General features: G+C 44.1%; 1 protein-coding gene across 3 annotated transcripts in view; it reads left to right on the forward strand.

Moving 5' to 3' along the window:
* The window catches only part of AMOTL1 (angiomotin like 1), a 133,031-nt gene that overhangs the window by 61,292 nt on the left and 45,505 nt on the right, over positions 1 to 26,234 (forward strand). For all 3 annotated transcript variants that reach the window (XM_014785239.2, XM_087433610.1, XM_004427430.3), the window contains 2 exons: positions 3,084 to 4,008; positions 18,001 to 18,292. In XM_014785239.2, coding sequence (XP_014640725.1) covers positions 3,084 to 4,008; positions 18,001 to 18,292 — 1,217 coding nt within the window. The remainder of the gene's footprint in view (positions 1 to 3,083; positions 4,009 to 18,000; positions 18,293 to 26,234) is intronic.

Here is a 26,234-nt window from a genome sequence, read left to right on the forward strand (position 1 = left end):
AGGCAGATATGAAGTCTGCCCATTTTACAGAGGAGAGAGGTTCAGAGAAGCCAAGTAATTTGCTGGAGGTTGCAGAGGTATGATTTTGGAGGTAGACAGGGAAAGTGATATGATCAACGTTGAGCTTCAGGAACCAGTCTGTAAAGTTCTTTAATTTACTCGACAATTATTTCCTGAATGCCTCTGTGTATCAGGGTAGTGTGTAGGCACTGGGGATACAGCATGTGGATATAACAGATAAACTCGCTGCCCTCTGGTGCTTGAAATCTAGTAGAGGAAGACAGATAATAAATACAGTGTGGATTGAAAGGAGAAGAGGCCAGAGGCAAGGGATATTAGGAGGCCATTCAGGACATCTAAGCAACTAGTAGGAAGAGCCAGAACCTGGGGTGTGGTTGAGGGCATGGAAGCTAGGATTGCAATCTTTACTTTTTGCAAGGACACCAAAAGTATCATCTGCTGTCACCTTTTCTCATATATTAATACCAAAAAGAGTAAGAGACATGTAGTCCTTCACAGCCCTTGCCAAAAAAAGACAGAAAACCTAATGACATGTGTCTATGTATGTACACAGGTAGATATGTGAGTATATGTATATATCTTGTAAGTATATCACACTACCTTTGTTTTTTCTCTTTTCACTGTGGACTGAGAAAAACTAGCTTGGCAGTTGATTAAATGTAGGGAGCAAAGGAGACAAGAGGGTCAAAAGTGATTCTGAACTTTCTATCTGGATGACTCATATGATGAGGATGCCATTTATAGAAAAAAAAGGCAACCTTGGGGTAGAAAGACGGTTTTGGGGAAAATAATGTGTTCTATGTAAATATAAAAACAGAGCCATTATTGCATGGAATTGAGAACTGAAGGCTGCTTAGAGATGATCTAGTTCAGCTCTGTCAATTTACAGTTGAGGATATTGAGCTAAAAGAGAGAAGTGATTTGCTCAAGGTCATGCCAGTAGTAAGCAGTAGAATTTCTACTATCATAATGCTATATAATGTCCTCAGTACACTGCTTACTAGTACTATTGTGAAATGGGGAAAATTGTATATTTCATGGATCTAATAGTAGGTATTCTTTTACTGATCAGATGTTTGATCCCCCATTACATAGAGTCACTGGGTTGTGTGCTAGGGAGACCCAGATGAGAAGGCATGATCCTTGCCTTTTAGAGTTTAGACGCTCGTGTAAATAAATACTTGCAGTCTACTGTGATAACTGCTCTAATGGAGATATATACGCACAGTGGAGTTGGGGACATAGGAGAAGGAGGGCTTGAGCCTGCTAGGCTGCAGCAGGAAAGGTTTTACTGAAATGTAGCTTTGGAGCTATCACTTAAAGCATGTCTAGGAATTTCCCAAGAGGACATGGTAAGATGCATCTTTCTAGGCAGAGGGACGAATGCAAGCAAAGGCCTAGAGGCCAGAGAGAACTAGCATATCTGGGAGCTATATGTTCTTAGGTATTGCTGGAGCTTAAAATCCACGGGGTTGCCAGTGAGGGCCGGGTGGTGGTGGCATGAAGTGTTGCTAGAGAGGTAAGGCAGTACCTGCTACATCGTATGATAGAATATCAGTTTCCTTCTATAATCAATTATTGAGGAATTTTGTCCATAAGAGTGATGTGATTAGGTTTTCCTATTTGAACAATCTTTCAGGGTAGTGTGGGAGATAGGTTGGGGTCTGAGGGGTAGGTTTGGAAGTGGGAATGAGACTGGTGTCAGAGAAATAGATAAGGAGGCTGTTGGAATGGCCTGGGTATGAGATGCTGAGGGCTTGTAATGTTGTGGAATCAACATGGATTTTGTTGTGGAATAAGTCAGATCCTGGCTCTGTCTCTTCCTACCTCTGTGACTTCTGATTTACCTTCTCTAAATCTCTCTCCTCATCTGTGAGATGGGGGAATTAACTGCCTGATACGATTGTATGTGAAATAAACGAAATAACGTGGAGAGAATTTAGTTCAATACCTGGCACATCATATGTACTTTAAACGTGGTTCTTGTGGTTGTATATGGTTATTAATAATAAACTTGGAGCTTGGCATGGGAATAAAGAGGAGAGTTGGGAGAGATGTTTCAGAGGTAGACTTGACAGGCAGTCACTGACTGCATGTTGGGGGTAAGGGAGAAGAAGGAATTTTGGAAAACTCCCAGATTTCTGGGTTGGCAAAGAGTAGACAAGGCAGGGATATGGTGGTGAGGGGGGAGGTTGGGTGGGTGGGGATTGAGGGATGAGGAAGACATGTTGAGTTTGAAGGACTTAGGGGCCATCAGCTGGCGGTTATAGATGTGTGGGTCATGAGTCAGTAGTTGAAGATGGGCAGTGGATATGATGACTCAGGAGATTCTGTTGAGTGAGGGAGGAGGAGCGTTCAGGGCAGAGCTGTGGGAAACACCAGGATTTAAGGGGTGGTCGGAGAAGAGGGAGCCAGATGAGGAGTATACAGAGGGGCAGGAGGAGAGGTGACCTGGATGATGCCGAGTTAGAGAGCATTTCAAGAAGTGAGTGGTCAAATGTTTCAGAAAGGTTAGGTGTGTAATACGAGAGCTGGAAAATTCTCACTGGGCTTGGTTACTGATCAGAGCAGTAGGGAGGGCAGTGGATGGAGTATTTGGAAAGTGGAGACAGCGAATGTAGCTTGCTTACTGAGGACAGTTAGAAGAGAAGGGAGGGAGAGAGGCAGGCTGGCAGTTAGAGATATGTATAGGGCCCTGAAAGGCTGGTTTATTTTTGTTTGGTTTTAGTTTTTGCTTGTATTTTTTTTTAAGATGGGAAAGACTTGGCATGTTTATATGAGGAAGAGAAGGGGCCAGTGGGGAAATTGAAGGCAAGGGAGGGATTAAAGGATGGAGCCAGGTCTAGGGGGAAGCAGGAGGCGAGGGAATGGAGAGTAGTGGAGACACTTTGAATTGGAGAAACACTTGTTGAGAAACTGCAGAGTAAACGGAGGTGGTAGTGTATTTGAAATCTTGTCGTTAAACGCTACTGTGGTTAGAGTGTTAATTATTCACAACGTACGTACAGACCTGTATTCCTGTGGAACAGCCTGATGTCTTTTTTCCTATGTTTATCTTTTAGTTGAGGATCCTCTTTGTAACTTCCACTCCCCAAACTTCCCGAGGATCTCAGAGGTGGAAATGAGAGGTTCCGAGGATGCGGCAGCTGGAACAGTATTACAGCGGCTGATCCAGGAACAACTGCGGTATGGCACCCCGACTGAGAACATGAACTTGCTGGCCATTCAGCACCAGGCCACAGGGAGCGCAGGACCAGCCCACCCTACAAACAACTTTTCTTCCACGGAAAACCTCGCTCAAGAAGACCCACAAATGGTCTACCAGTCAGCACGCCAGGAACCCCAGGGTCAAGAACACCAGGTGGACAATACGGTGATGGAGAAACAGGTCCGGTCCACGCAGCCTCAGCAGAACAATGAGGAACTGCCCACTTATGAGGAGGCCAAAGCGCAGTCCCAGTTCTTTAGGGGGCAGCAGCAGCAGCAACAGCAACAGCAGGGGGCTGTAGGTCATGGTTACTACATGGCTGGGGGCACCAGTCAGAAGTCCCGGACTGAGGGGAGGCCCACAGTGAACCGTGCCAACAGTGGACAGGCACATAAGGATGAGGCGCTGAAAGAACTTAAGCAGGGCCACGTCCGCTCTCTCAGTGAGAGAATCATGCAGCTGTCATTGGAGAGGAACGGTGCCAAGCAACACCTCCCTGGGTCAGGGAATGGAAAAGGGTTCAAGGCAGGAGGGGGACCCTCCTCAGCCCAGCCTGCAGGTAAAGTTCTGGACCCCCGGGGACCTCCACCCGAGTACCCCTTCAAGACCAAGCAAATGATGTCTCCGGTCAGCAAGACCCAGGAGCATGGACTTTTCTACAGTGACCAGCACCCTGGGATGCTCCATGAGATGGTCAAGCCCTACCCTGCTCCTCAGCCTGCGAGAACAGAAGTGGCCGTCCTGAGGTACCAGCCGCCCCCAGAGTATGGGGTAACAAGGTGATTATCAAGCCTAGAGGTTTAACTCGGCTTTTCAAAATTCAGCAATCGTGTTTTTAGCAATCATTATTTTCAAGGCTTGTTGGGTTTTTTTGTCATCAGTTTTTTTTTTTCTTGTGTATAGTATTTAATAAGCCACTCTTTGACCAAAATATGTAGAGTGAAACAGAACAGAGGGCAATTAGGGATTTTCTCCAAACCTAACAGAAGGCACTTGGGGATTTACGAGTTTAGGGGAGGAGCCTCAGTTGTTAGCCATCCTTGGGAGCTCTGCCTAGTGGCCAGGCAAGGCAGCAATTTTCCTGGCTGGCTTTGTGGAGAGTCTCCAGACTTCTGGAACGTATTATGACCATGGAGTTTTATAGAGTCTTTCTTCACTGTAGGTTTTAAAGAAAGATGTAGTCTGAATGCTCGAACAGAGAAGTTAAAGGGACCATAGAAATCATATAGTCCCACCCCCTTATTCAACAGATGACCCACTGAAGCCTAGAGAGATTAATAAATGTCCACAGTACACAACTCTGAGGCAGCTGTATCCAGACCATCAAAATCTTTTCCCTCCATTGCCCTAATTCCTCTTCTGACTGATTGATAGATTCAGCAAAACTTACTGAGTGTGTACCCTCTGCAGCCCTGTACCAGGTTCAGAGATACAGATATGGTCCCTACCCTCAAAGACCTTATAGGCTTGTCTCGGAGGAAACCAGCATCTGGACACATCACTACAGTGCAGTGTGCTATTTTAATTTTTTTTTTTTTAATTTTTATTTATTTATTTTTTCCCCCAAAGCCCCAGTAGATAGTTGTATGTCATAGCTGCACATCCTTCTAGTTGCTGTATGTGGGACGCGGCCTCAGCATAGCTGGACAAGCAGTGCACCAGTGCACGCCCGGGATCCGAACCCAGGCCGCCAGCAGTGGAGCGCGCGCACTTAACCGCCAAGCCACGGGGCCGGCCCAGTGTGCTATTTTAGGATAGAAGTATGCAGAGAGTGCTAGAGGACCGGACAGGATAGTGTGACTCACAACTGGAGGGAGTGGGAAGAGCTTCACAGAGGAGGTGACATTTGCGTTCGGTCCTGAAGGATAAATAAGAGTTGTGGGGTAGAGGTGAGGTAGTAGGATGTACTGTGCAGGGGGAATGCCGTTTCTTCAGACAAGGTATTTAGGAAGTTTTGTCTGGAATGAGCTGCAGTAATGCAGAGCACTGGTGGGAGAGGGTATGGTAAGAAGTGGCAGAAGATGTGTTTGGATGGGGAAGTTGAGACCCGTTGATGAAAATCTTTGAATGTCATACTGTGGAGTTTAGAATTTATCGTAAGCATTGGGAAAGCCAAAGTTTTTGAGTAGAGACTGTGTTGATGTTTACTGGGCTAACTTCAATGGCAATGAAGGATGAATTAGAGGAGTGGGAGAATGGAGGCCATGAGGACCTTTGGGGACAGTTTCAATCATCCAGATAAGAAGTGCTGAGGGTGGCCTGGGTTTGAGGCTGAAGGTATAGAGGAGCATTATATGCTAAGAGAGGTAGGGACATAGAGTTGACAGGATTTCATGATTGGTTAGATATGGAAATTGAGGAATAATAGGGCAGTTGGAAATAAGGCAATTGGAAATCAAGCTCTCAGGAGAGAAATCGGGTCTGAAGATACAAATTTGGGAGTTACCAGTGTTTGGATGTTGCTGAGCTTACTCGGGGAGAGCACAGAGCATGAGAAGAGAAGACAAGTGGCCACTGCCTATTATTGGATATGTCTTCATTCCCACAAAGGGCTTTATTTATCTGTTTCTAATCGAAGGAGCTGAGGTTTCCCCATAAGACCCCAGTAGCTGTGTGCAGGGCTACGTTGGCTGAACATCTTCTGAAAAGGGAGTGACTGGGCCTTGGCAGAGAGAGAGCTGGCTCATCTGCCCACTTACTTCCCAGCTGCTGACACATTTCCCTGCATTAGGTTGGGAATGCCAGCTTTGAAGCAGTATACCAGCTTTTAGATCCCTGATGAGCAGCAGAACTCATTCTTCCTCAAGAGGACGTAGTCTGACCCCACTGGGGCATCCAAGATGGGACCCGGGGGCTCTTCTTCATACCCTTTTATAGTTTCTTAAGCCAAAGGAGAAATTTAAACTCAAAAACTATCAGGTTTGAAGAGGAAAAAAAAAAGTCTTCAAATCTCTGGTATTTGACTGCGTTGATTTACCATAGTTGTTTAAAATAATCCATAATGTTTATCCCAATCATATTAGAGTTTGGTTTGTGATATTTCACGTTTTTTCCTGAATGTTTAACTCAGCTTCCAGAGCTTGATAGAAGGGGATATCCCCAAATGAGGGCTCCTTCCTTCTCTTTTGCCTTACTATTTGTTCAATGGCAATGCATTAAGTGGCTCATTTGCTTTTTGTCCTTTGGCAGCAGACATGATATGAGGTGGGAGGCATGGTAAGAGGAAGAGGGAAGCACTTCTTGGAGGTCTACCCAGTTATTTGTGGAAAGTGTCATTTGTCTCAGAGTTATGACGTCAAAAAGAAGAAGAAGAAATGTATGAGGGATTTGAGCCAATTGCCAGGCTTGGCAGCTGGGTTGACATGACACATCAAAATGTCCCAGAAGACATAACAGACAGGCCATTGAAGCTGGCCCCAGAGGTACAAGGCCCCTTTGTGAGCCTGACCATGGCTAGCCAGCATGGCTCCAGTGGTGCAGCCCTTGGCTGACGGGGTAAACAAAGTTGCATCCACACCAGCCCTGCTTCAGAGGCATCCAAAGTGGCCTAAACTCCAAGGGTTGGATCTGAAAGTCAGCAGTGTGTGATGTTCAAGTTATCTTTGACTCAGGAGATGAGCAAGGCTCCATTTAATATCACTGACCCATTCATTTGTGCTTAAAGGGTTATCTGTTTGTCATTAATAGTGATGGTGTAGGAAGCTGCAGGCTCTTGAGTCAATATGCCGTAGACTCCTAGAAGAGAAGGAGAAGCCTCTGAGTGAGATCACTGAGTCCATCTCCTTGCCTTGTGCTGCAAAAATGGGCTCAGTGTTGTGAATATTCAATGGTTTTGGTCCAACCCATTACATTGTTGAGACTTTGCTACTTTTTGCCTAGAGACGGAAAGGTCCAAAGAGACAAGTGAGGCAGAGCATAGAGCTTATGATAAGAGGAGTAAGAACGTGGAGTTCTTGCCTTCCTTACTGACTCACCACAGCTTACAAATTCTCTTACCTGCTCTGATCCGCTAAAGATGGAGATGTGTGGTGGATTATTGTGAAGCACTTTAGGCTCCTTTCATGGGAAACCCCATGGAGAGGCCACTAGTCGAGGCCTAGTTGACTTGTGCCACCTTGGCCCTCGTGTGGGTGAGCTTGTGAGGCTGGTGGAGATGGAGGGACTAAGGTGACCATGCCCTACTGAGGTAGCCAGTGGGGACCTCCAGGGAACATGAGCCAGCAGCCATGGATAAAGGCCCTTGTTTTGTTCCTCCCTGATCTTCCTTTTCCTTCAGCCTGAAGGTGGAAATGGATATAAATGAAGACAAGGTGAGAATTGGACAGTTTGTTCTATGGAGAATTGTGCTGCTTTTTTTTTTTTTTAAAGCAAGTATTTGGACGTTAATTCTGACTCCCTTTGTGTAAATAGAGCACTCCAGAAGTACTGACTTGGCTTATGCAGTCTGTACTATTAATGGAAGAGAATGCGTGAATGAATACCTGTGGAGGATCTGATTTTCATCAAAGCAGTTTGGAGTACATTAGTCAAATGCGTGTTTGTTTTCAAAAGAAATCTGTCCGTATTTCCAAAAGTGGAAACTAAAGACGCTAAAAAATTGCTTAAAATGTCCTCCTTTCTTAATACAACCACTGTTAACATTTTTTCTATACAAATTAATTTTTTCACATCTTACAATCATAGATTATATGCAGTTTAGTATCTTTGCTTTTTTTAGATAGTATTGTATCAGGCTTTTTTCTTTTTTACAATATTTAGTTGTCTTCGTAACCATCTTTATGTTGCTGCATAATATTTCATAAAGTATATAATTTATACCATTTTCTCTATAAATAATCTAGTGAACGTCATCATGCATATCAACTTTTCCATATTTTGTTTACTTCTTTAGGAATCATTATTTAGAAATGAAATTATTGGGTAAATTGTAGTGAGCATTTAATGACTTCTGATACCTGCTAACTTTGTAAAAGTATTACAGTGCCTATTTCACTACACTTTAACAACATTAGTCATTATAATCACAAAAACTTTGCTAATTTAATAGACAAATAATGTTAACTCCTTATTTTAATTTGCAGTTATTAGCTAGGGTAATTTTTAGGTGAGTATATTTTACTAGTTAGATTTATTTGATCTTGAAATTTGGCTCTTCGTGTTTTTTGTCCATATGATCTATATATTTTAATAGATTCAGAATAAACTAAAACCATTTTCTCTGACACTTGCTGTGATTTTCCAGTTTCTAGAACTCCATCTCTACCCTTAGCAGGTAACAGTGGAGCAGCGGTGGTGGTGGTAGCAGTAGGACTAACCCTTCGAGTGCCTACTGTGTGCCAGGCACTTTGTGTGGGTCATCTTCACAGCAGTTCCGAGTGCTGTTAATGTCCCCATTTTAGGATATGGAGATTTAGAACATGATAAAAACGTAGGCTTAGCAAGAGAGGTGAAAGGAGCTTAGTCACGGGCACCAGCCTGGAAGTACAGGAGCCGGGGTGCAAACCTGGATCTCTTTCATATGACAGCTCCCATGAGTGCAAACACTTGACCACTGTATGTTACTGTGCAGGTGAAGATTCAAGTTTTTCCTTGGTGTCACTTATTGGTGAATTTCTAATCAGATTTATATATCACACCTGAAGTCCATCCCCTGCTCTGCCCACCTCTGTTTTTTTCAGGAGGACCAGAATACTGATGAAGTATTCCAGGCTCCAGCAAAAGTCCCCTGGATATCCTTTCTCTCAGGTATCCTGGAAGACTTAGGAGCCAACTTGACCTTGCCGACGGCTCCAGGCTGTGGGCTTTAGTCTGTCTTGGTTTGCTTACATTTGGAGGTGGGGACTGGGGCAGTGTGGTTTGTTTGCCTTTGCCTGTTTTGAGCAGAATGTTTCAGTTACGGAAGATGATAAGTACTATTTTAATACTAATTTTTATGTTTCAGACAGTATCAGTTTTGAAGAAGACTAAAAGTGACTCCTCAGTGAGAAGAGCACTCTTCTTTCCGCCTGTCCGTTGCCTTTTTGCCCTTTATCTTGGCTGAATCTTGCCCGTTCAGCAAAGGGGGTTTGATTAACTAGCTTCCCAGAAGCAGAGAGAAGAGTAGTAACTGTTTATTATTAATATTTTATTCATCTATGAATGTATTGATTTGATTTTTAGTATGTAGATAGATACTTTATAAAACCATGAAATGATGGTGTTTGACCCCGCCATTCTGTCCTAGGCTGACAAAAACATCTTATAAGATGATGTCAGAGCCCAAGATGCTGTGGGTCTTCTGCCGCAGAGCGTGCTTGCTCACATCTCTTCACAGGCCAGTCGTCACCACCACCCTCCTTCCCATCAGTGCAGGGGGGCTTGCAGTTTCCTGCATTAATGGAGGGAAGCTGTGGTGTGACCAATTCCCCAAATCACTCATATTTTCCTTAAAAAAAATGGACTGTGCATTTTCCCCCAGAAAGATCTCTTGGTTTGGTTTTATTTAGCATAAAGTCAAAGTTGCTGACATTCTCTGAGAACATGCCAAATGACGGTGCAGAGAGGAGGGAGGGAACACAGAGGGACACAGCCCAGAAGCATATGTGACAAATTAAAGAGAGAAAAAAGGCCTCTCCCCAAGAAACCCACATCTGTCCAGCAGTGCAACCAGAGTGCAGTTTGAAACATGAACGAGCATAAGGATAGGTGCTAAAGAGCAGGTCTTACTCTTGGTGGGCTTGATGTTGGAAGGTGCTGTATTACAAGAAAGAGTGTTTGGTGGTGCCATCTTACTTTGAGTTGGAAATGGTTGGAGGAGGAAGGAGAATTTTCGGAATAAGTGTGTTTCCAAAATGGTGATTTTGAGTTTATACAGTTATGAAACTGAATTGATATGTGGGACCAAAACGTAAGCCAGACCCAAGGCTCTTGGGTTAAAAACTATGCATTGCCCTTAACAAAAATGAGGCCATGGAGCCTTATTTAAATTCCACCAGCTAAACATGAGTTTTGAATACCAGCATTAAAATTCAGGAGTTTCTGCAGTTTTTAAGCTGAATTATGGCTGGGTGAGCCAAGTAAAATGCCCTGTTTACCCTGAGAAACAGCTCTGCAGTATGGGAATTTCAAAAGGCCAGGGTCAAGTTCAGGTTACTTTCTCGGGAAGCGTAACACAATTCCAGCTGTAATGCATTAAATGAGTGACTTCTCCAAACCACAGGATTATCTCTATCCATCCTGCGTTGCAATAATTTTGATCTTGGTTTACCCAAGAGTCGGGTCTTAATTTGAACATTTATGAGGAGTCTTGTGGTGTCTGCACCACCAAGGGGTCCAGGTGGGAAGGCTATAGGTTTGGGAAGAGAAGATTTGAGGGGTTTTGAGTTCTGGCTCTTCCACTTTGTAGCAAATTGCACAAGTTCTCTCTGAGCCTCAGTTTCCTTATCTGCAACTTGTTACAGCTGATTTTTCCTAAAACTAACTGATTTTCTTCCTTACATAAATAACACATGTTCATTGTAGAAAATTTAGCAATACAGATAACTCCCACTCCCCTCCCCCCCAAAAAAGAAAAAGAACAGAAATTCTCTGCGGTCTCATTATCCGGAGATAACCATTGTTAAATATTCTGTTCACTATGTTGCTCTGAGGGTCAGAAAATTATAAGAAAACACTGTAAGTTGGAAAGCTTTATGTAAATATGAAGTGTTTTTACTGAGTGAGAAGTCTTAAAATTTGAACCTCTTCACAGCCAAGAAGTGCTTTATTATTTCTTCTCAATTTTTCTTTTATTGGGGCCGGCCCGGTGGCTTAGCGGTTAAGTGCGCACGCTGCGCTGCTGGCGGCCCAGGTTCGGATCGCGGGCGCGCACCGACGCACTGCTTCTCTGGCCTTGGCCACGTCCCACGTAACAGCAACTAGAGGGATGTGCAGCGATGACATGCACCAACTATCTACTGGGGGGAAAAATAAAGAAATAAAAAATTATAAAAAAAAAAAAGTTAAAAAAGTTTTTCTTTTATTTCATTTTGTTTACTTTCTCTGATTATTAAAATAACAATTCTGATTTTTTTGGTTATCTTTACTTTCTAATTTTTCTGTAATGTACATGTATTACTTAGATAATGTAATGTTTTTTTAAATAGTCATACATGTTCATTGTAGAAATTATATAAAGAACAGAAAAATATGAAGAGTAAAATCCATAATCCCGTCACCTGGAGATAGTCACTCTGACCTTTTGTCATAGTTCCTTCTAGTCATTGTTCTACGCATTGTTTTTTACACAGGTGAAATCCTAATATGTATCATATCTTGAGAATTAAAAAAAAAAATAGTTGCATAGGAGCTTAGTAAAAGCTTATTGAACTGAATTGTTAATGTTGATGAGTTGAAAAAAAAAGTTGTTTTATTTTATTTGTCTGTTAATCAGTTTGCTTTGGGAAGTGTATTTAGCTGCCTGCATTTTCTGTTTTGAATTACTTGATCACATCCTTTGTCTGTCTATCCATTGATGTTTCTTTTCCTGTCATGTTTTGAAAAATTTTATTTCAAAAATTTTAGCATAAGCCGTATTTATTAAATGTTAGCATGATGGCCTAATTGTTGATAAACAGATAGTTTAGTATATTGAATACAGCTTGCTGATCAGCATTGATGCTTGGGGATCTGGGGACAACGGAGTGGAGACTGCTGGTCTGTTTGCATGAATTGCTGTGATGCTCACTGAATTCTGCAATTGTCCCTCCAAAATGAGACCTTTTGGTGTACATGCAGAATGGTCTAGAGGAGTGCAGTTCAATAGAAATACAATGTGAGCCACATGTCTAATTAATATTTTCTAGCAGCCACGTTTTTAAAAAGTTAAAAGAAACAGATGGAATTAATTTGAAAACGTATTTTAGTTAACCCATTTAAAAACATATTTTTAAAAACATGTTTTACTTAATGCATTATATCCAAAATATTATCTTTTCAACAGGTAATCAACATAAAAAACTATTAATGAGATATTTTACATTTTTTGTACTAAGTCTTCAAATTTTGATGTGCATTTTACCCTTCCTGCACATGTCAGTTCAGACTTGCCACATTTCAGGTGTTTGGTAGCCACATGTGGCTTGTGGCTGCTGTTTTGGACAGCACAGGTCTAGAAGGAAGTGAGAATCTGGGTCCGAGAGAGAGTGTCCTGTATAGACATCACCTTGAAACTACGCTCTTGTTCTGCATTGCGTTGCAAGAAAACTCTTTACAAGTGGAAGATTTTGTGGTGCTGGAGTATGCTTTCATTCCTCATTGAAGCTTTAGGATTAGGGATTGTGATTCTCACCACAAGGGTTTGAAGAGGAAGGAACACCCAAGGGTGGTCCTTCTTGCCTTTCTCGTATCACAAGTTAACAGTGTGTGATAATAACAGAAGCTAACAGTTGTTAAGTACTTTCCTAAAGATAGACACTGTGTGTAATGCTTTACATGCATTATCTCATTTAATTCTCACAACTCTGTGAGGTAGATACTGTTATTATCACCATTTAAAGGTGAAGAGGTTGTTAAAAAGTTGCCCATGGTTACAGGGCTAGGAAGAAGCAGAACTAGAAAAAGAGACCCCATATTAACGAACAGTGCTGTCTTGTACCAACATGAGGAGGCAGCCCTGGTGCGGTGGAAGTGTGGTGCGTTCAAGACCCCCAGTTCAAAGCCCATTTTTTGCTCTGTGAAGATTGTGAGATCTTTGGTTTGTGAATCCTTTGAGCTTAAGTTTGCATACTTAAAAAATGGGATAATAAATGGCCTAAGAGCAGTGAATGCCCAAGCTTGTGAGAATTACAGGGCACAGTGGAGGTAAATTGCTATTCATGCCACGTTTACGTACAGGTATGATGTAAATACATGAGGTTAAATAAGCTTGTTTGTGATGGCTTGTTGTATGCAGAGAGGAGCAAACAGACTGTTGATTAGATGTCACCAATGACCTTGTTTCCCGAATCCAAATAACATTGTCACTGCAGTTTTGAGCTGCATTTTGTGACCCTAAATACATAAGAAGAAGGGCAGTGACATGGAACTATGTTATTATATTGGTAACGTCATGATTTGAGATTCTACCTATATTATCCGGAACAAATCCAAACACGAGAGGTCTCTTCCTTAATAATACAATGTTGAAGGTTTAGCCATTTTTTGAAAGTACATCAAGCATATATGGGCTCCTAACTTGCTCTTGGGTTTAGGGCCGAAATCAATTGACAAAAATGTATTGAGTACCATCTTAGTTAAGTCTTAATTTTCTACTCTCAAAAAATATACATGCTAATAATTAGGGAGAAAAGACACACATGTATGAAAAATTAAATAATATTACATTTAAATAAAAATTCAAGAGAACAGAAAACATGACGTAAAGCCAGTGGTGGTAGGCTTGCCGGGAGAGTGATCAGGCAAGGTTGTAGTTTTGGAGGAAAGAAACGGGTGCAAATTCTGGGGTCAGGCTATGTGTAGCATTGTCCAAATCATTGACGATGGAGAACTAGCCTATATGACCCCTATTTTATCTCTTAGATGTGGCTTTTTAAAAGCTATGATTCCTGTTTTTAATACATCGCTGTGGACTTGGGAAGAATAGGCTTTTTGAGCCCTACTCAGATGTATTTAAGTAACTGGTCAGTTCAGTGGCAGATGGAAAAGATCACTTTCTGCAGTGTTCCACGGCTCTTTTGGTTTTCTGAGAAAGGAGCAGGACCTGTTGGTGGTTCCTGCCTAAGTTTTTATGAGGATTAAGTAAGGTGATGAGATGTGGTGCCTGGCAGGTAGCATAGACCCTCAATCGATGTTAGTTGAATGCTCTCTGCAGACAAGACATTAACCTGTGAAAGATAGTAACGTTGAATGTAAGTAACAGTCCAAGAGAACAACTCAGAGGCGGGTTTCTAGCCTCCATGCTTCCCCTGAGGCTGCTCAAGCCTACAAAAAGTTCTGATGCTTTTGTGTTAGGGTGTGATCATGGACATGGTGGTGGCTTAGATTGGGCCACAGGACCCCAGGAGCAGAGGACTAAAGGTGGCTGCCTCTCCTCCCTGCTTTCACCAGTACAGGGAAATAGTGAACTGCATGGACTCTGGAATCAAAAGCCTGTTCTTGGATCTCCTTATGTTCTTATTATCTCTGTTATATTTTGCAAGTTACTTACCATCTTGTGCCTTGTTTTTCTCATATAAATAGAGAAACTGACAATGATACCTATTTTATAAGGCAAGTATAAAGGTCATAATGAGATGATGCATACCACAGTGGCTGGAATGTAAAAAGTGCTCAATAAATGTCAGCCACAACGGAAAAAATTTATTGGGCTTCTCATGAATGCCTCACTCAGTGCTAGGCTCTGTATTAGGGGCTGTGGGATGCAGATGATAATAATTACAGTAATGGTGATGATAGCTGACATTTGTCCAGAGCTTATCTTGTGCCAGGCTTTGTACATACTAACTCCTTAAGTCCTTTAACAATGGGCTAAGTGGCGTATAGTCCCAGGAAACCGAGACACATGATGTCGAATAAGCTAGCTCTCTGACTTCACAATCTAAAATGGGAACTAGGCTCACAAAGAGACATTTATAGCATAGAACTCTGTTCGCAGGTAGTTTCTTAATAAATGTTGGCTTCCGTCACCTCTTTTTCTCTTTTCCCCGTGTCTCTGTTACTAGGAGGTGTTTATCCTAATGATGGCTGATCAATAGTATTATCTTTGGAAACTGAGGATAGGTTATTCCATAGCACTGGTATGATCTTGTGTGAAATTTTCCTGTTCTCTCCCGACACTCTTTCCCCCTCATTTACACTAAGTCCAAATCGCCTGTATAGATCTTTGAGCCCACCGACCCCAGCTGGCTGAGTAGTGGAGCCAAGGAGTAGGGGTTTGCTCTCCTGCCTGCACATCATCTGTTGTAATGTGATGTTTATTGAATGTATAACCGAGTTATTTGTGAAGCCAGTGTTCTCTGTTTAATAGGAGAATTCCCATTTTGAGAAAGCCCATTCTTTCCTGTCCCTTAAGCTTGGCAAACACCCTTTTCCTGCATTGCCACTCAGGTAACTAGTCACCATCATGGATGACTTAGGCTGGCATTAAGAAAACACCTCCTTTTTGTTATATAACAGGAAAGGATGACTGAGAAGATAAGCCCATCATTGACTGTAAGTGAGTTCCAAATTCCAGAGTTCAATAAATGTTAAAAGACAGAAGCCGCAGCCCGAAGCTGCCTAGGTCAAAGGGCAGCCCTGATGCTTCGGAGGGCAGGGCTGCAGGCTGATCTGTGCCACCCCAGCTCCAAGGGGCCATACCATGTGTATCCCTTGCATTGGACGAAGTGTGAAGGGAGTCCTTAGGAGTGGGAATGGATGTCTGCCTTTGAAATAAGGCAGTGTCATTTGTGGTAGTTTGCCTCTTGCCAAGGTAACCTCTTTCCATGAAAAATGCACTGTACTATTTAGCTAGCCTGCAGGAATGCACTTATTCCTATGCACAGTAACAGATCTGTGGCTTTTTGGGTCCTTGCCTGATAGGAGTTCCTGTAATCTGGGGTGAAAGCTGGGCATTATGAATGGCGCTGGAGATGGAGTTGGACCTCATATACCCAGACCTCCTTATATGCACAGCGCGACACATATTCACACATACTTCAGTGTGGAAGGGGCACAAATTCATCCAAATGCAGAAATGTTTTATTTCTAAAGATGGCCAGATAGTTATGTAATAGGTGTGGAGAGGGAGGGAGGAGGGATGGTTTACATCTCCCCACAGACAACATTCCTTTCTGAAATCTGAGGGAGGCTGGAGGGTGAAGGTCACTTAAGGAATAAAGAATCGCATGGGACTCCATGGTTCTCCACCTTGCCTTGGGGAATTTAGATCCCAGCTAGTTTAATATGAAATGGAAGGGGCTTCTAGATCAAAGGCATCAGGAAGTCTAGTTGGGAAATATCTCCTAAGCCCAGGTGGGGCACTCTGATGTTCGTCATTAAAGCAGGGTCTATGGTTGGTTACTCAGTTAGGATCTGCTGGGTTTATTCTGAGGTGTTTCTAAGGGACCCTTGTCAAATTTTCTTGTAGAGTTTGACATTTAGCTGCCGGGAGTCGGCATTCAGAGGAATCCTGGCTACAAGAAACACTTACAAAATAAGAGACATGGAGGCTGACAAGGTCCAGAAACATTCCAGCAAGTATACTGAAAGGGAAAATACAAGGCCAGGCAACCTCCCAGGAGAAATGAGGGTAGCTCGGAGAGCTTTGGCTGTGGTGGCCACAAGTAACCAGAGGTGACACGTGTTAACTGTTACAGATTAGGAGGAGCTGGATCTGCAAAGGACTCGGCCCTTTGATACAGAATGTTGATGATTTTGGGGTTGCTGATAATTCTTAGCGCCCTACTTCCCAGATTGAGACCTAAAGGTGGAGGGGGTTGACAAGAAAACTAGTTTTCCCAAGTCGCTGGAGAAGAGAGACAGCTGTGGTTGGAAAACTAGATATCAAGACTATTTGCTTTTTATACCTGTAAAAGTTGTTGTTAAGAGCCCTTGTCTTAGGCTGGAAGAAAATACCATGAGTCTTAGGAAACAGGTTAACAGAATGGTGAGGAGGAGGTTGTTAGGGAGTGGAGACAGGAGATGGAAATTCATGGTTTCAAATATAGGAGCTAGTACCAGGAAGTTGAACCATCAAGGGACACCTCTATGTGTTCTTTTTAATATGGCTAAAATCAGACTTTTGACCCCCTGACCTCCCCACCCCAGAAAATCAAAGCCAAAAAATTAGTTTCTTCCCCAAGAATTGCCCATTTCATTAAATGGTACCCCTGTTCATTTGTGTAGAGCCTACAGTCTAGGAGTAATTTTTGACTTTTCCTCACTTTCTCTCTCCCCATCCATGATATATGTAAAGCATACCCTAAATTGATCTATTATTTGTCTTCTGCTGCTACCCCGTGGGCCTTCATCTGTTCTCACCCAGACCACACCCAGGCCTCCTCTCTGGGCACCCTTCATCCATTCTTGCTACATCCATTCTTGACACTGTACGTTCTATCTGCACACCACTCGGTAAAGGCAGCTCCTCCGCTGGCCTCCCCTTACATCCTAAGGGAAGGGCTGGCCTTGGCTTACAAAGGCCCTTGCCCATCCCTCTAGTCTTACCTCGTACTGCTTCTGCTGGCTGTACTTTCTGTCAGTTTGCTTTCTCCTACCTGATCGTGCTGTGCTAAGTCCTGCCTTAAGCCCGTGCACCATTCCTCTACCTGGAATACTCCTTTTCCCACTTCTTTATCCCTCCCCCCAACCACTGGTTCCTTCTTGTCTGCCGTTCAGACTTCAACTCAAGCATCTGCTTCTCAGCAACTCCTTCCTTGACCTCTCAATGTGAACCAGCCACTCAGTCGTTTACTGTCATGTCACTCTGCTTTATTCTTTGGAGAGTACTCTTTCCTTTGAATACCTGGCTTAGTTTGTTTACTGTTTGATGGCGTTCTTGTCTCTTTCCCCAAGAATGTGAGCTTCACAAGAGCGGGGACCATGTCTGTCTTGGTCACTGTATCCCCAGTGACAGAACAGTGCTGATTCAGATGGAGAACACATTAAATATCTGTGGAATGAAGGATGAACCTGCTGGGCTCACCCTAGCATTGGAAAGTGCGTTGACGACCTCTGGTAGTGGAAGCCATCGATAGCACGTAGATTGTTGGGACTTCCTTCCTCCTCCCCCCGTTTCCCTGGGGTCTGATTACTGGTCTTCCGTTCCCTTGCAGCCGCCCATGCCAACTTCCTTTCCCGTCAACAGTGCAGCAGCACAGCCCGATGTCCTCCCAGAACTCCTCTGTCAGCGGGCCTCTGCACTCCGTCTCCTTGCCACTTCCGCTTCCCATGACCCTGGCAGCTCCACAGCCCCCGCCTGCCGCCTCCCCTAGCCAGCAGCTTGGTCCAGATGCGTTTGCGATCGTGGAGCGAGCCCAGCAGATGGTGGAGATACTAACAGAGGAGAACCGGGTGCTTCACCAGGAACTTCAGGGTTACTATGACAATGCTGACAAGCTCCACAAGGTATGTGACTTCCCCAGGGAAGGGGAGGGAGAAGGTTCTCTGGAAGGGACAGAATGCTTTACCTGCTCATGGGGGGTTGAAAAGGTTCCTGGACCCAAGTCGAGTGTGTGTGTGTATGTGTGTAGGCTTCCCCACACCAACAAGCACCTCAGACACCAGCAGGGTGTCCAAGAATTCAACTCAATTCTGACACTATCTACCTAGAAATTGCATCGATCCCGATCCCAGAGGTAAAAGGTTCAGTCCCATATGACCAGCCTCCAGTTCAGAGGCCAGTTGCAAGCCCATGTTGTTACCTGTGCTTCCGACCGACCAGCTACAAATCAGAGGTTCCAACGACCCCCTCCAGTTCAGGATGCCAATCGCAAGTCCAGGTTGTTACCTGTACTTCTGACCCACTGGCTATAAATCAGAGGTCCCCAAGACCCCTTCCTTGGGTTCGTTTAATTTGCGAGAACGGCTCACAGGAAACCTGTTGACTCACTAGATTACCAATTTATTACAAGGGATATTAAAAGGATACGAATCAATAGCCAGACGAAGAGATACGTAGGGCAAGGCCCAGAGCCCAGACAGAGGAGCTTCGGTCCTTGTGGATTTGGGGCCCAGCACAGTGGCACGTGGAAGCGTTCTAGTTCCCCAACCTGGAAGCTGTCCAAACCCTGTCCTTTTTTGTTTTTTACGGAAGCTTCATTACACAGGCGCGGTTCATTAAATCATTGGCCATTGGTGATTGAGCCAACCTCCAGCCCCTCACTCCTCCCCGGAAATCAAGGGGGGAACTGAAAGTTCTGATCCTCTGTTCGTGGTTGGTTCACCTGGCAACCAGCCCGCATCCTTAGGTGCTTTGCAAAAGTCACCTTCATTAACATAAAACCAGTTGTGGTGGAAAGGGCTTGTTGAGAATAATAAGACACCCATTTCACCTTTGCGACTCTGAAACATTTTCGGGAACTAAGCGCAAGAGACCAAGTACTATAACCAAAGATGCTGCCATTGCTCTTATCAATCAGGAAATCCCAAGGATTTTGGGAGATGTGAGCCAAGAACCATGGAGGAAGACCAAATATATCTGAGAAATGTATTTTGGTTATCTGAATGACCAGAATATATATTTCTTATAAATCACAGTATTGCAGGGGTTGATTCAGTGACTCACTCACCAACATTTAACTAGATCCTTTTGTATTTCAGGCACTGTGCAAAGCTTTAGGGAGACAAAAATAAATATGACATAGTGCCTGCCTTGGAGGAACTTAGAGTCCAAAAGGGAGAGAGTTGCTTAAGCTAATACCTGCAGTAGAAAGTCTAGGAGCCACAGTAGGTCCAAGGGAGGTGGCCCTGGACCTGAGACTCAGAGGCTAAGTAGCATTTCCCAGGTAGACAGTGTGGAAGAGGGAACACTGAGAGTAACACAGAGGAATGAGTTGAGAGAGACAGATTTTTCCTTTAAATCTGGGAATCTCAGACAGGAAGCTTGTGATTTCCCCAATTGTTTCATTAGCTAGTCTCTGCAAGAAGCAGTGAGGGTCGAGTACGAGTTACTGTGTGCTCTCCTCATGCTCGTGATTTATCAGGTGGGGAGATGCTGTGTAATTCCACCCCGGGTAGTTATCATGGAATATTAGAATGTGTGGCAGCCTTCATTCCTAGGGCTTTATGCTGAGAGCCAAAGTCAACAGGAAAACCTCCAGCAGCGTGAACTGTTGCGGGCAGTGATTTCATGACAACCTACACGTCATCACCTCCAATGCTACAGGTAGAATGAAGAGGCGAGGGGCCAGAGGTAGTAGGATGTTTTAGAGCAGGAGAGCCACAGGGCACTCGAGGTTCCTTTCTGGAGGCAGGGAGGCCTGTGTGGTAGGGGATTTTCTAAGAGTCTAAGTGCTTAGATCTGTCCTGGGCAATCAGGGGCTTTTGTAAATAGAAACGGTAGGAATATAAACCCTGCCTGACTATAGGAGCATGGTCATTGGGTTCTATATGACACTTAATGCTCCTAGCTGGCCCATCCAGTGTTCACTATACTCGATTTCACAGGTATATATGATTTCACAGGTAAAGCCTGGTCTTTTTGCTGGTCGGGGTTTCAGAGCAGTTGGCTCCTGATTTCCTGAGGGCTGGCAGTAAACAGCTGGGAGCAGGGGGTTTGCTGGTGCAAACGTTCCCGGACAGAATCTGCCCCAGCACGTTTGTGCGGAGCTTCCACTGAAAGGGTCTGGAGCTCCCTGGAGTCAAGACCAGACTTGGCTCGGAGAGCTCTGGCTGCCTTTATTGGAGAGAAAAAAATGAGAGCTAGAAACAAACGGGCTGCCTGAAGATTGTGGCCTCACTCCTACCCCAGTCGCACCCTTAGAAGTTGGGAAACAAGCATGCTGTCTCCCAGCCTTGCCTGTAAGTCCCTGCTCAGGCCTAAGCTTGCCTCTGACACCCCCTGGGGCAGTTTCTTTCCAGGTCCAGACTGAAAATTGGGAAGGACCAACTCAGCACTTCCTGGGAAATGAGTAGTTCTTTCTTTTCCCTAATGAAGCCCTGTGACAGACATGTCCAGGAGTTGTGCACACCCGCCTGAGGGCCGAGTCTGGTTCTGGACCTTTTCACATGGATATTTTTGAACAACTACATGGCAAGTGCAGAAATTGGGAGATCTTGTTATTCTTCATTGACTGTTTAATTGACATTTACTTTTTATTGATGTGTAACGCATCTCTTTCTTGATTTTCTTTTTTTACACATAAAACACAGTATTGTTTAATATATATTAATTATCTAAGTTTCTTTCTTGATTTTGATGTATATGTCTATATTGAAAAACAAAAAAATCAATCTCCCAGTGACTCAGTTTCCCTACACAGGGGATGATTCTTAAACTTTGTGGCCAAAAGGATTTTGATGACTTCTGAAAAAAGGAGAAAAATCAAAAGCTGTTTCCCTTCTGGAACCCAAAACTCCTTCAGTCCCTTGACTGTTATAAATGGTTCCAAAAATATTACATTTCCTTAATCTGTCACATGTCCGGCTGGAATTGTCAATTTAAAAACTCATATTTTGATAGATACTTGCCATATTCATCACTGGTTCCATAGCTGTTCTCAACATCTAGGACCAAGAGACAAGAGCTGCATGAAATCTGTGGCTTAACATTTCATGGCTTGTATTCCCGAGTTCATCCTCATCCCAGGTCTTCCCTCTGCATCAACCTCACTGCCCAGTTGTCTTTCAGCAGCTGCCTAAAAGCCTTAGATCTGGGGAGAGGACTGTCAGAGGAGGTGACAACTTTACTTCTCAGTGACAACAACCCCCACGTTGGGTGGAGCCACTGTACTGCGTTGTAGGATGTGGCTGCCCTGTGCCAGCAATAACATCCAAGCTGGGATCCTCACAGCAGTGGGAGCACTTGTAAAGATTCATTGTAAGGGCAGAACCAAAAATAGATGAATTTCTAATTGCAGGGCTTAGCCTATGCCTACTGTGCCAGGAACACAGCAGGAAAGAACAACTAAACTCAGAGACTGCCAAAGCACAGCCTAGATACGAAGACTGTTTCCAGAGAGGCGCAAGGTGGTGATTATCACTGTTAGTGTTGGAATGATGGTCGAGGACCCCCAGAAAGAGCAGTTGTTTTTCAGTATTTCCTTTTGGTCACTCATTTTGCTTGTCTTTCCTCCCAGTTTCCCTGAAATATAATTAATGAACGGAGTTTCCAGCAGGACCAGGCTGTGGGCTGTTGAGTGGGTTGGCCTCAGAAACCATCGGGGCAGAGATGGCCATTTAAGGGGACAGGGCGAAGCATTTATGGCTCCCCCGGGATTGCTTTGGTGAAGACCCTCTTCTTTTGTCAGAGAAACACTGGTGGCTTTGATTGGGCAGTCTGTGGCTTGGACAGCAGGCCTGTCTTCGGTCCTTTGGGTCGCTGAGCTGTGCCTGCAAAGGTGCTCAGGGAAGAAGGCAGTATCTAGAGCTTGGAATGGCTGAAGTTTTCTCAGGGCCTCCCACTCTACTTGTGGTTCTGTGTCTGGGACAGGGAGTGCTTCTCTGATTTCAGAGGCTCTAACGGCCTGGCCTGAGAGCTTCCTGACATCTGGGCTGGAAAGGAGGAGGGGAGCTCTGCAGGCAGACCCCATATTTTCTTCATATGGTCATACTCAGACTCTGAACTGGCCCAGAGGGTTTTTATATCAAAGCCAGTCTGTCCCAACCTTCCCTTCATCTTTAACAAACATCAAGGAGGATTTAAGATGTTCTGGACATGGGGGATATGAAAAATAGGGTGTGGTTCTCCTTCTGAAGGAACGTGCAATCACAAGTCGTAGAGCTTTCAACTTAAAATTCTTAAAATGATTCTAGTCCAGTTTTCCACCCCCTAGGAATCCTTGCTTCATGTCCCTGAAAGGAGGTCATTCTTTTTTTTTTTTTTTGGTGAGGAAGGTTGGCCCTAAGCTAACGTCTGTGCCAATCTTCCTCTATTTTGTATGTGGGACACAGCCACAGCGTGGCTTGATGAGCGGTGTGTAGGTCCTCACCCAGGATCCGAACCTGCAAACCCTGGGCCGCCAAAGCAGAGCACACGAACTTAACCACTACACCACTGGGCCAGCCTCAAGGTCATTCATTTTTTGCTTGAATGCTTCCAGAGAAGAGAAGCTCACTACTGGGTAGCCTTCTGGAAAATGTAGTTAGGAGATTCCTCCTTATGTTGAATCAAATTCTGCATCTCTTTAACTTTCTACGTTTAGTCGTCATTCTGTCTTTTATAATCTGTCTCCATCATGACAGCTGTCATTTGTCACAGGAAATACCTAGTCCTGAACTAAGACCCTTGCCCTTTCTCTCTTAGTAGTTACAAGCACATAACCATATCCCAATTCTTGAGTGGTTTAGTAGCTGAGATCATAAGTACACTGTCATCGGGATCCTGCGGTTTCCTTTTATAGTGTGCAGAGGGAAGTTCTTTTAGTGAAAGCAAAGAATCCACGATCGGGTATAGTTTATCAGTGCCCATGTCCGTCTTTAGGAGTTATAAATTTAAAGATTGATTAATCAGTCAGTATTTTTGTCATGGGCAGGACACAGTTCTAATTACAGGGCTGTAATAATGGGCTATTTCTGCCCTCAAGGAGTTGACAGTCAAACCAGAGACACAAATGCATCAGAATTCTGGTCAGGTTAATACAACAGATGAAAGTGCTATGAAATCAGATGGAGAAAAGTTCCTATGGTAGTGTAGTTGGGGAAGGCTTCCTAGTTGTCGTGAGCTTGAAGCGTGAACTTGAAGCCTGAGCACCGTCTCGTGGGAGGACACCTCAGGGTTTATGGTGCTCTCAGCTTCCTTAACGACTCACTAGGAGATGCCCTTCGGTCTTGAGGAGGACTGTCCCTGCGGCATGCCCTTCTGTCCGAAAACAAAGGCCACCTTTTATAGAGGAAATTAGCATAGAAATGGTAGTATGTTTTGGAGCCATCTCTTTTGAAAACAAAATTAAAAGGAAGGAACATAATTTGCGGTAGAACTATGAACAGGATTCAGGACATGCTGTTCTCTCTGCTGCCACATTACCAACAATTCGTGATATCTTTGGAGGAGACAGAAAGGCCTTGCTGAAATGAGGGGACCATGGAAGAACCAACTCTGGTATTAGGAAGCCTTTGGGAAAATAACATGGTGCCAGAAGGGGCCTTGGTATTCTCGGTTCTGCCCTGGTTGGCTGCCGCTAAGCAGAAGCCCGGATGCTCTCCAGCCTCTGCTTTGACCTCTTCTCAGACATGTCTTGGCTCCCCTGTAACCTCTGGGGCATTGACCACATTCTCTCTCCTTATTTGAGTCTTTGGCTTCCTGGCTTCCATGGGACCACTGGCTTCAGAATCTCTCACTGGTTTTTCTGCCCCGCCTATTCCTGCAGTGTTAATGCTCCCCATCCTTGGCCCTTTAATCTTCTGTTGATCTCCCTAAGTGGTCTCCACTTTATGACTTCATCTGTCATCTGTACGCAAGGACACAACTGCTCTTCCAACTCTCAGCCCTGTATCTCTACCTGCTAGCTAGAAATCCTCACCAGGATGTTCTGCAGATATCTCAAACTTGGTATCTCCAAAACCGGACTGGTTTTCTTTCTTTGGTCAACCTGCTTCTCTCATGATCATCTATCTTGGTTGAGTCTTACTACTCTGTCTTCTAAGCCATGAAGGTCTATGTTGTCTTTGATTTTTTTCTCCCTTACTGTCCCAACCAGTCCCTACAACCTATTGACTCTACTCTTTAGTATCTTTGGAATTTGTCCTTTTAGTTATCCTAGTTCATGCCGTTGTCATCTACCACTGAACTATTTATATTAGCTTCTTACCTGGACTTCTTTTCTTCTGCCTCTTCTCTCTACCTCCACCCACATCCACAGATAAGATCATGCTGCCCTTCTAAATATAACCCTCTCCTCCGTTGGCCCTCCCATCCCCATAATTCTCCCTTGCCCATAATGTGAAGTCCTTCCTTTTGGCCCTAGCTCCTGTCACCTGCACCTTGCTCTCATCCCTGGACTACCTGTCATGTCAGAGACGTGCACTTTCCTTCATGGCTTGGTGTCTTGGCTCGCGCCCCATCTTCTGCCTAGAATGCCAGAGTCCTCTGACCTTTTCTTTTTTCTTTTTCTTTTTTTTAGTTCTGTTTTTTTGTGTGTGTGAGGAGGACTAGTCCTGAGCTAATCCGATGCCAATCCTCCCCTTTTTTTTTTCTTGGAGAAGAGTGGCCCTGAGCTAACATCCATGCCCATCCTCCTCTACTTTATATCAGATGCCGCCACAGCATGGCTTCCAAGCGGTGTGTCAGTGTGTGCCCGGGATCCGAACCTGCAAACCCTGGGCCGCCACAGCGGAGCGCGTGAACTTAACCGCTTGCGCCACCGGGCCGGCCCCCTTTGACCTTTTCTCTTCTGCTTGGCAAATTCCTGTTCATCCTTCAGTACTCATTTTAAATGACATTTCCTCTGAAATCTTTTTTAAAGAACTCCCTTCTCACCCCTGCAACATTAATGACTTGATCTCTAGGCTGTCATAGCATCATACCACCACAGCCCATCTCACATTGCATTGCAGAACTGTATGTGTCTGGGTACAGGCCAGCTCTGGGCTGTGAGCTCCTGAAGACCAGAAATTGTCTTACTTAGTTCTGTCTCCTTAGCACCCAGACACATGGTAAGTGTACAATAGATATCTGTGAGGATATGTGTTATTTATAGGGGTCTCAGCAGGGACTTTCTGATCTGGGAAGTTGGGGTTCAGGCAGTTGGGGTGCCTGGCTCATGGTGACATAGCTCTCCTGTGGAGGGACCGAGAACATGGTGCAGGTCTCTTGGTGCCCAGTGAGGGGCGTTGGTGCTCTCAACCTGCCCTGCTTTGCCTCTGATTCCAACTTGTGGCAGCAGTTCAAGTTCCATGTTTGCAGGCACTCTTTACCCTTCTCCTGCATTTGTTACACAACAATAAATTGAGATTTATTGATATCTACTTCAAAAACATACTATTATATTAGACTCCTGTTATAACAGTTACAGATCCTTGTTGTAGGTTTATATATGCCATAGAGTAAAAGCTCTCCCAGTTATAGCTTTTCATTTAGTGAAATACGGAAAAGCTGGTTTTAATGCCATATCTGTCGATTCCTTCATAGAAAGAGCTTTTCTGTTGTACATTTGTATACTATTAGATACAAGACCTTTATGTAGATAATTTCATAGACAAAGGGGTAAAAGTGCTAAGTAACGAAGCCTCTCCTCGAGTGGATTTTATTTTCCTTTGAGGATGGGTAGGAGGGTCTCTGGAAGAACACTTTACTTAGAATCTGGAAATTTGAGTTCTAGTTGTAGTTCTTTAATTTTTCTGTACTTTAATGTTTTCCCTTATATTGACTGGGAATAATAATAATAGTTACAAACTACCATACAAAATATAA

Source organism: Ceratotherium simum, chromosome 7 (genome assembly GCF_057802395.1).
Source record: "Ceratotherium simum simum isolate JZ-2026a chromosome 7, ASM5780239v1, whole genome shotgun sequence".
In the NCBI taxonomy this organism is placed as follows: domain Eukaryota; kingdom Metazoa; phylum Chordata; class Mammalia; order Perissodactyla; family Rhinocerotidae; genus Ceratotherium; species Ceratotherium simum.